Below are 10986 nucleotides of genomic sequence, written 5' to 3'. Positions count from 1 at the left end.
AGCAGGAGTGTCCAGGTAAACTAGCAACAAACACGAGGTAGAGAAGGAGTAAAACCCCAAACAGTGAGGGTTAAGCTCATGATTCGCTCCCTAGATCGAAAATAATTGCAGCTGCAGGTAGAAACGACTGCAAAACCTTTTAGAAACCCATCCCAGCACAGGAATACCAAAAGAGCAAACCATCAGGGCCTTAAAAGTACATAGGCATATGCTGTCATTTACAATTGTAGGACAAATTTCAAGGTTTCCCACAGCTGGGATTACATTTATCTCTTTTAAAAAAAAAAAAAAAAAAAAAAAGGTACATGTTTTTGCGCTTCTTTCATGTAAAGCTGGATTTATGAAAGACACGAGCTGCCACAACAACGGTAAGCTGTCGATTCCTCTTTGACGTCACAAACGGTGCATTTGTGTCAACAGCAGCCATTCCATCAAAACATACCAACAAAAAAATTATAAAATAAACATTATAAGTTAAACTCACTATAAACTCTCACATGTATTGCAGTTTGAGGCCGGTTTATCAATCATACATAAAAACTTTAGTTTAAAACATTCTAACAAGTACATAGATTTACCCTTTATATACAACAACACAGAAGTTCCTGTTTGCTTAAAAAAAAAAAAAATCACCCATAAATTGGAGGCAAAGCATCTGCTCTTCTTTTAACCACAGGACATAAGTAAAATACTCAACAACACAGCTGCATCTTTGTTAAAAGGCCCTGGTTGATGTGGAAAAATGGAGGTTCAAAAGTTTCCAAATTAGATAAATAACTAAATCACTAATTAAAATCTGAATTAATCAAATAATTTATTAAATATTCAATTAATAGAATTATTTTTTATTCAGTTGTATCTGTCAACCTTAATCTTTTCAGGCATTGGGCATGATTAAAAATAAAGTTTAATTTGATGATGAGTATAGATTCAATTATTTAACTATTTGGTGAATTACAACATAGATGAAAACAGTAAACAAAGACAATATATATAAATAAAAGACTACCAAGTCTTTTAATTGATGAATTAAATAAGTATTTAAATTATATATTTAATATATTTGTATACAAATGCATCTATTTTGAAGAATTTTCTTTCTAATTAAATAGTTAACTAGATGTATATACAAACATGAATGATTTTATTTTAAACTATATTTTGGCACTTTTGGTACTTCGTAAAAATAACTTATTGTCCCGTTACTAAAGAGAAACCGAGGTCTTTGCCCTCTTGGTAGGTGGAAGTCTGGTCTCTGAAGAAACCTAAGGGACTTTAATTAATTATCAACCAGGACTGAGTGACGCACCCTTCATGGCAGCTCAGGTTCCTTCTTCCATAGCCATCTTTTCATGCAAAGAGGTTGACCAGAAGATAGATTGAAGGTAAAAATGTTACAATACTGAAGGAACATGAACCTGGCATGATCTCTGCTAAACAATCTGTGTTGAAGACAAAGATTTTGATTCAATTCTAAAAGCCTTATGGGTCATTCAGACCTTCTGAACATATTTTTCTGCTTGCTACATAAAGTATCACTTTACGGATAAATTCATCTTTAAATATGTTAATCTGTTGCGTGATAAATTAAAACCATCTCTGTAAACATTTAAAAATATATGTGGTTTATTTTTACCTCTTGGTTAGTGTGTACCAGATACTAACTTTAAAATTCTAAAATGTTTTAGATCCTAACATTCGTTTGATTTAATGTTCTTTTAAAGCTGCTGGTTTCTTAACACTGTTGGCTAAAAAGAAGGCAACTGCAGTTTTCCTCCACATGAGGAAACCTGTTTAGATCTTTGAGAAATAATTCCCATCATGCAAAACAAAAAGGAACATCGCTGAAAGCAATATTATCAACTGCTGTTGGAACTCTAGGTGATTACATCTATATATTTATTTATAAATTAGATTTTAATAAATATTTTCATCTACTTTGAGGCACATGTTTAAGTGCATATTCAGTTTGTTGTTAAAGAGGAAAAAGCAATAATATTAGGGCGCTATTCATCTTCATGTCTGCACATGTTCTGTCGTGGTCACATGGAGCATGAAACATCCAGCATGATGTCATGGTTTACCAGTCGGCCTTATTCAGACAGGCTTCCTTGTACTCCTGATCAACCAGCTGCAGTCCCTGTCCAGTTTTTATTCCTAGAGATCAGGACTTTACTAGAATCTCCATGATGTGGTCCAGTTCATTCAGGTCCAGCAGACACGACTGGAGGCTTCCTGCTGAGGAACGTGACTTAATGTCCTCATCGGGCCAAAATGACACACTGACCGGCCACAAAGAACCAGCAGCTCCCCAAGCAGAAGGCAGATCTGAAGTCTCATACATGGATGTGTCAATGTCCTCAAAGATATCGTCCAGGGGAAGGTCACTTAGGTAGCCCATGGTATTTCCTGCATCCCTAAACGTGTTACTGGCAGTGTTGGGGGGAGATTTCTGCAGGTCTGTGGAGCCGTTTGCCTCCTGAGAGGGCATGTCTGCGGATAGAGACAGGCTTTCTCCATCTCCCTCTGCACACCCTGGACACGTTACCGACTCGAAATCACCCCTGAGAAGACATGCATCAGGGTTTACGCCGTGGAGCCGTACGTCGCTCCGCATTTCCTCCTGAATCTGCCTGAGGGTGTTGATGAGTAGCACAGAGCGATGCAGGCTGAGCTCCATGCCGGCCTGATAGTGCTGCAGCTTCTGCAAGCAGAGGCTGAACACCAGCTGGCGCTGCTGCAGGTGGCTCATGCTTGACCGTTGTTCTTTGTCCTCTTCCCCGTTCTGCTTTTTCTCCTCCATCACTAGAGCATTAGGGAGCTCATCTGCCTCCAGCTCCTCCAGGCAGCTCCACTTCCGCTTCACACCTCGACCCAACATTGACCTACAGTAATTAATAGACACAATCAGGTAAGAATTTACTTCATAATAGATGTGGCCATACAGAAAAAAATATTAAGCTAACGGCCTAATGGTATAGCAAGCCCCTGTAGTTTCTTAGGTTCCCCTATTCCACATAAGTTTCCAGTACTGCCAAAAATTCACTTCATTCCTTGTTATTTCCTATATAAAGATACCTATGATCACATTTAAATTCAGTTTTTCTTATGCTACTGTATTGCACTTATTACAATAATGGTAAAAATGACCACAAATGGTATTTAATATTTTCTGACTTCATAAAAACTAATACTGTTCTGAGGATCAAACATCAGCAGGACCAGTAAATCTACTAAAGTTGTTTAGTTATATTTAAGGTGGGGGTGGGGGGGGGGGGGTGTACGTGTTTATGCTATGGGGACTTGTCATCTTCAGTCTGGCGGCGTCATTGCTGGGTTCAAACCCAGTTTGGTGTAATTGAATAAGTCAATGAATCTGTGTAAAGGAATTAAGTTGTAAAAATTAAAAATTATTTGTTTTTTGTACATCAATTGTTTGTGGAGGTAATATATGGACAAAACTGATTTAGAGAAGAAATCAGAAATCAAAAAATCAGAGCCTGAGGTGAGGGGCTTAAACTATTTAATGAGGGCTGTGGGAAGAAGAGCGGCCATTTCTGTTTTCTGTTTCTTTGTTACATTGCTGGTAACTGGAGGGAGGCTGAGGCCAAGAGTATCTTGTACAGGTGCTGGTCATAAAATTAGAATATCATGAAAAAGTAGATTGATTTCAGTAATTCCATTTAAAAAGTGAAACTTGTATATTATATTCATACATTACATACAAACTCATATATTTCAGATGTTTATTTTGTTTAATTTTGATGATTACAAATGACAACAAATGAAAATCTCAAATTCATCATATCAGAAAATTAGAATATTGTGAAAAGGTTCAAAATTGATGGCCCCTGGTGCCACACTCTAATCAGCTAATTAACTCAAACCACCTGCAAAAGCCTTTAAATGGTCTTTCAGTCTAGTTCTATAGGCTACACAATCATGGGGAAGACTGCTGACTTGACAGTTGTCCAAAAGACGACCATCGACACCTTGCACAAGGAGGGCAAGACACAAAAGGTCATCGCTAAAGAGGCTGGCTGTTCACAGAGCTCAGTGTCCAAGCACATTAATAGAGAGGCGAAGGGAAGGAAAAGATGTGGTCGAAAAAAGTGTACAAGCAAGAGAGATAACCGCACCCTGGAGAGGATTGTGAAACAAAACCCCTTCAAAAATGTGGGGGAGATTCACAAAGAGTGGACTGCAGCTGGAGTGAGTGCTTCAAGAACCACCACACACAGACGTATGAAAGACATGGGTTTCTGCTGTCGCATTCCTTGTGTCAAGCCACTCTTGAACCACAGACAGCGTCAGAAGCGTCTTGCCTGGGCTAAAGAGAAACAGGACTGGACTGCTGGTGAGTGGTCCAAAGTCATGTTCTCTGATGAAAGTAAATTTTGCATTTCCTTTGGAAATCAAGGTCCCAGAGTCTGGAGGAAAAGAAGAGAGGCACTTCATCCACGTTGCTTGAAGTCCAGTGTAAAGTTTCCACAGTCAGTGATGGTTTGGGGTGCCATGTCATCTGCTGGTGTTGGTCCATTGTGTTTTCTGAGGTCCAGGGTCAACGCAGCCACATACCAGGAAGTTTTAGAGCACTTCATGCTTCCTGCAGCTGACCAACTTTTTGGAGATGCAGATTTCATTTTCCAACAGGACTTGGCACCTGCACACAGTGCCAAAGCTACCAGTACCTGGTTGAAGGACCATGGTATCCCTGTTCTTAATTGGCCAGCAAACTCTCCTGACCTTAACCCCATAGAAAATCTATGGGGTATTGTGAAGAAGAAGATGCAATACACCAGACCCAACAATTCAGAAGAGCTAAAAGCCACTATTAGAGCAACCTGGGCTATCATAACACCTGAGCAGTGCCACAGACTGATCGACTCCATGCCACGCCGCATTGCTGCAGTAATACAGGCCAAAGGAGGCCCAACTAAATACTGAGTGCTGTACATGCTCATACTTTTCATGTTCATACTTTTCAGTTGGCCAACATTTCTATAAATCCTTTGTTTTTATTGGTCTTCAGTAATATTCTAATTTTCTGATATGATGAATTTGAGATTTTCATTTGTTGTCATTTGTAATCATCAAAATTAAACAAAATAAACATCTGAAATATATGAGTTTGTATGTAATGTATGAATATAATATACAAGTTTCACTTTTTAAATGGAATTACTGAAATCAATCTACTTTTTCATGATATTCTAATTTTATGACCAGCACCTGTATGTGTTTAGTTTCTTTTGCACCCTGTTTTGAGTTTTTGAGCACAATAAATCACCAACACCGGTAACCCGACTGAGCCTGGATTCTTGGAGGCCAAAGAACCCCGTCACAGTGACCCAAATCATCACTGTTACTGTTATTATATAGTAAATTAAATCATTACTGTTAAATTGCATGTATTGTGCAATTGTTTTTTTGAATTCTTATTCCGGATTAGTTGGAGACATACACTAGACTATATCAGCCCCACCAAAAATAATTTTCACCAGCCGCCACTGGGGCGGACCTGTTTCTTTGGCTAAATTTGCATGGTTTCTAAGCCATGACAAGGCTTTTGTTGAGCCACTCTATAAATCCTGGAACTTAACGCTAATCCAGATATCTTAAATTGAAAAAGATTCCTAAGTGGGAAGCAAAGATCTTCAAACTTTCAAAAATTCAGGCGGATTGCTTTTTAAAGGAATAGTACACCCAAAACATGATTAGCCTTCATTTTCTACTCACCCCCATGCTGAACAACACTCTGGAGTACTTTTTTGATATCTCAAATGCATCTGGAGATCTGGGAGGCTTCTTGCTGTCTGCTGACATTCAAATAATGGAGGTCTATGGTGCCCGAGACAGAAAGGTCCATAAAAGTCCACAAAAAACGTGTTAATATTCCTCCATACTGCTCGTCCAATGTATTCCAAGTGTCCTGAGTGGGTAGCATCCAGAATTTACTCGAAACGAAGTCATTTAGAATGTTTTTAGAGCATAAACTCTAGTGTATAGGATTTCCTGAAAGCGCGCACATGCGCGCTCACGACGCTACGGAAGCCGGCAGACCAAACCAGATGAAAGTGCGCATTCAGCGTCTGCTCTTCCAATAATGCAAGCGTAGAAGAAGAAATGTGCTGTTTACCTGTGCAAAGAAAGAAACAACGAAAGAAAAATGTCTGAGGACTTCAGTGTTGAGGAAGAGCATGAGTTCTTTGTCGAGCTGAATGCGCTGGTTTGGTATGCCGGCTTCCGTAGCGTCGTGAACGCGCATGTGCGCGCTTTCAGGAAATACTTCACACTACTGTTTATGCTCTAAAAACATTCTAAATGACTTCGTTTCGAGTAAATTCTGGATGCTACCCACTCAGGAAACTTGGAATACATTGGACGAGCAGTATCGAGGAATATTGAAACGTTTTTGTGGACTTTTATGGACCTTTCTGTCTCGGACACCATAGACCTCCATTATTTGAATGTCAGCAGACAGCAAGAAGCCTCCCAGATCTCCAGATGCATTTGAGATATCAAAAAAGTACTCCAGAGTGTTGTTCAGCATGGGGGTGAGTAGAAAATGAAGGCTAATCATGTTTTGGGTGTACTATTCCTTTAACTTTATTGGAATGACTATGACCTGGATGACTGGTGCAGCACTTACTGACTGGGAGGAGTATTACATAGCTATCACCTTTAACTGTCCCACCACTAACATACATTACACACACACACACACATATATATATATATATATATATATATATATATATATATATATATATATATATATATATAGGTATATATAGGTATATTTAGGTATCTATACTTAATCATTACTCATTTTTCTTCCTACTTCTGACTTCTACTCATTACATTTTCACACAAGTATCTGTATTTTCTATTCCTTACATTTTTAAAACAAACGTTACCCGTTACTCTTGGCTTCGGTTTTTATGTTTATAAATATTCATTGAGTAAGTTTTATTAAGCTTCAACGCTATTCCTGACATTTTGAATTGAAAAGCTTCCTGGATGTGAACCAGTGCCGGTTCTAGACCAAATGTACCAGGGGGCCAGGAGGGGGCCAGCGTGTTTTCATGGGGGCACAGAAAAGTAAGAAATAAAAAAAAAAACAGGGCAAGGGATACAAATACATTAAGATGACTGCATGAAGTGACATTTCTATTCAATTAGGTTTAATTATTAAAATTCTATTTCTTATTAGATCAATAAACATTTATAAATTAAGAATTTTACATATTTTTGACTTAATTTAAGTTAAAATTCGTTTTGAAAAAAACATTTAGCAGATAAAAACTGGGATCCTATCTCAACACCACTAAAGCTATCACCTTATTGTTGTTACATAATTAGTAAAACAGATTTTGTAAAGAAAAAATTTGAAATAGATCCAAAGGAGCTATCATTAACCATGTCTGTTCCAGCGCATATCACCATTAGAATGTCTTTTAGTATTATGTCTTCAGTACAGGGGCCAGGACATGATGTACAGGGGCACTAGCCCCCATTGGTCCCTGTCTAGAACCACCCATGATGGGAACCAAAACTTGAAGAGCACTTCAAGAGCAAAATTTAATCAATCCTTTGCTTGTTGCATAAATTATCAAAAATCAGACATTACCATGATACATCATGATAATTGCCCAGCTCTAATAGAAATGCTTTGATCTGAGTATGAATGCCACATTTCCAAACTTGAGATTCCCCTCGCCTCAAACAGAACACCATCTCTATAGTGGATGTATCATGAGCTATTTCCCTTTGGTTAAATTAGAACATGCACAGTATCTATATGTTTTCTACTTCAGCATTGCTTTGCTTTACATAAAACACGCAGGAAAGTGCGGTTGTCTTGAAGAAGCGTGTTGAAAGTTGCCCCTGAATAAATCAATGGATCCTCCACTGATGGGAATCCTGAACTTTGACAGATTATAAAGCGCAGCGCTGTGTCCAGTTTACATAAGAAGCACCAACCAGGCGCGTTACACTGTGTCTAAAGTAACGGAGCCGCTCTGCATGTGTGCAAACATCAGACATGCTCCTCTGCAGATGCATGCTGAACAGATTGTACCAGTGTTCCGGGGTGGACCTGAGCGTATTTTCGCGCAAGACGCGTAAAACCGAGAGAACATTTGAAAGGCTGTGACTCACTGCAGGCTCACAGACTTTCCTCATCCTACAGTAATCAGAGGATCTCCCTCATTCTCTTAAATGTAGGCATGAAGTCCCTTTAAGTGATAGTTTGACCCCAAAATCCAGAGCTTAACATTTCTGGGATAATACAACAAAATAATAAAAAAAATCAATAAATTATTAGAAATGTTTAAACATTATGTTTTACCTGTAGATTCATTCCCTTTTTTTCCGCGTATTTATTTTTACCAGGAGCGCAGTGAGAACAGCGCTGACCCCTTCCCTACTTTACTGAGAAAACACTGGATCCTGTTTCGATTAAAGTTATTTTTTTATGGCTGGTGAATGTTTGGAATGATCGAATGATATAAAAGCTTTAATAATAACCTTACGTACCCTTGGAAAGTATCATGTGCCGAATAAATCCGTCGGGTCCTCGGCGCGTTTGGTTCCGCCGCCGCGCTTCTGTCCTACGGAGATCCGGAGGGTGAGGAATGTGCAGCCAGTCCTCAGCAGCGGGGGGTTGAGGAGGGGAGGGAGGGAGACCGGGACTCGCGGGCGGAGGAGATTGACTCGTTCCTGCGTCAATCAGGCCTCCGCCTCCGCTACTCACGGGGCAGCGAATGTGCGGCGACTCGCTAAGAGGGAGGACCGATGATGCTTTCAGGAGCAGCTCGGAAACAATAGCATCCACGTTGCGGTTTCACCAGACGATTTTTTGGTCCCTTTGCTTCATTAAATGGCACCTATGGAGTTCTATTATAACTATTGAGCTACTATCATTATTATTTACAATTCTGAATAGCTGTAAACTGGAAAAAGAGGCTATGTTTGGGATAGTAGAGCAGCTGACATGCATTGCAGGGGCAGAGCTAGATGGGGGGCCCTTAAAGGCTGGTTATAAGCCCCGCAGCAGTGTCGCAGTGAGCTTGATGCAGATATTTTTGATTTATGCTCAATTTTGAGCGCGGTCTGCGCTATATGCTGTGGGTCTAGATACGGACGAGGCGGAGAGGAAGTGGGGGCAAGTTTGTCTGACAACGGAGGGAGATGAGGGTGAAAAAGAGCAGAGATCCAGGTGGAATAAGGGTCCCAGCATTCTCACGCACCTTGCTCTACTAGCTTGTCCATCTTTGCGAGTTGTTTTTCGTAATTGCGGTCATACAAACGAAACAAGATGGTCTTCTGCCTGCCTAAAAGCAAAGCCCTTGGTCTTCTAGCTACTTTCCCACCTTTATAAGACAATATAATATGAAATTATATATATATATATATATATATATATATATATATATATATATATATATATATATATATATAGGAATATTTTGGGATCCCCCAATATGACACCTGGGAAAACATGTTTGGAATATTCAGCATTATAAATATTACAATCGAAGCATACAAGTTTTAAAGAGCTTCTGATTTTTATACGTTTTAAAGCATGAGTCTAAGCAGAAACTGTTTGTGTCTAATTATTTGGCATGGTCTGTTTTTAATAACAATATGAGGCCATTAGAACAGAATGAACAGTCTCCTGTTCAAATAATCACTTAATGCACAGAACGCTTGTGTAAAAACTGGACTGAAAGATGCATAAAAAAAGACATCACTGAGCAAAAACAAACCTGTCAACTTGCCTCTGTTTAGTTTCATTGACTTGTCATCCAATAATGCTACTGTCCAAAAAAAAGTATGTAAAAATCCATTAAACTCTATTCACCATCCAATATAGTATTTGTCAAACTTCTGTCATTTGTAATAAATGGTTATAAAATCAATCTCAGATCATCTCACTGGTGGTGCTATTTAGATACCAGGCCTCTGTCAGAGTTATTTTCAGCATATCTTAATTTTATCATAAGTTAATTGGATTCCAGCAGTACCAGTTCAGACTTCATGCGGTGTCACTATTCACTGTTACTCACAAAACAGTCATTTATAACAGGAAACCTACAGTTTTTATTCATTTTTAGAAGTAGATTCTTAAATCTTTATGCATGGAAGTCTGTGCAAAGTACCTTATTAGCCAATATTTACCTAATAAAGATGTTCAGCTTGACCTTTGTGTCTCTATATTATTATCAGAGGTGTGAAATAAGGAAATACAAATACTTTGTTTCTGTACTTAAGTACACTTTTTAGGTTTCTATACTTTACCCTATTACTTATTTTTCTCAATACTTCTGACTTCTACTCATTACATTTTCACACAAGTATCTGTACTTTCTATACCTTACATTATAAAAAAAAAAAAACATTTGTTACTCTTGGCTTCAGTTTAATGTTTTTAATTATTGCAGATCATTGGTGCCATCCACATCTAGTGAAAACTAGTGTAATTGGATGAGTCATATAACGCAAACAGTAATTGGTTAGTTATTTGTCAAATTTGTGCTGACGGCAAAGGAAATCATCAGAAGTCGGATTCAGAAAAACATGTTGAAATGTCTGAAAGGTCGGACACAGGCAAGAGTGTATCGGGAGATGGACCAGGAAGACCTCACTCATCCTTTGCCCTATCTCAAAGAATTTTTAAAATAGTCGAGAAATTTAGCTTTAAAATTCATATAGTGGCATCTGGTTGTTTTTTTTATGGGTACTTTATACTTTTTTTTGGATCACATACTTTTTCACTTTTACTTGAGGTCAAATTGATACTTCAACTTTTGCCAGAGTGTTTTTAAACTGCAGTATCTATACTTCTACTTAAGTAACAAATGTGTGTACTTTTGACACCACTGATGATTATCAACCCAGAAACCAAAAGCAGAATTTTATTTTTTTCATCAGAGCGTTTAAAACAACTTTTTTTTGAGTGAAATTTTGTTGAATCAATTA

General features: G+C 38.4%; 1 protein-coding gene across 2 annotated transcripts; it reads right to left on the bottom strand.

The window, feature by feature from the left end:
• Nucleotides 1-289: 289 nt before the first annotated feature.
• Nucleotides 290-8770, bottom strand: si:dkey-177p2.6 (uncharacterized protein LOC568712 homolog). 2 transcript variants are annotated; one of them, XM_038304698.1, is made up of 2 exons: nt 8542-8770; nt 290-2885 (listed from the first exon to the last, which is right to left on the bottom strand). In XM_038304698.1, the coding sequence occupies exon 2, from the start codon at nt 2879-2881 to the stop codon at nt 2165-2167; it is 717 nt and encodes a 238-aa protein (XP_038160626.1). In that variant the 5' UTR covers nt 2882-2885; nt 8542-8770; the 3' UTR covers nt 290-2164. The 2 variants fall into 2 exon arrangements, with proteins under 2 accessions (XP_038160626.1, XP_038160627.1); XM_038304699.1 differs by having other exon boundaries at nt 8538-8572.
• Nucleotides 8771-10986: the final 2216 nt, after the last annotated feature.

This window comes from Cyprinodon tularosa, unplaced genomic scaffold (assembly GCF_016077235.1).
Source record: "Cyprinodon tularosa strain WSP-4 unplaced genomic scaffold, ASM1607723v1 ctg54, whole genome shotgun sequence".
Classification (NCBI taxonomy): domain Eukaryota; kingdom Metazoa; phylum Chordata; class Actinopteri; order Cyprinodontiformes; family Cyprinodontidae; genus Cyprinodon; species Cyprinodon tularosa.
This window is presented reverse-complemented; position numbering and strand designations above follow the sequence as displayed.

Excerpts from the sequence above, each read along its gene's own strand:
- si:dkey-177p2.6 (XM_038304699.1), bottom strand. The coding sequence starts at position 8,557 with ATGATACTTTCCAAGGGTAC. Across the intron at positions 2,886-8,537 it reads ATGATACTTTCCAAGGGTAC|GTCAATGTTGGGTCGAGGTG; the intron begins GTAAGGTTATTA and ends TAATTACTGTAG.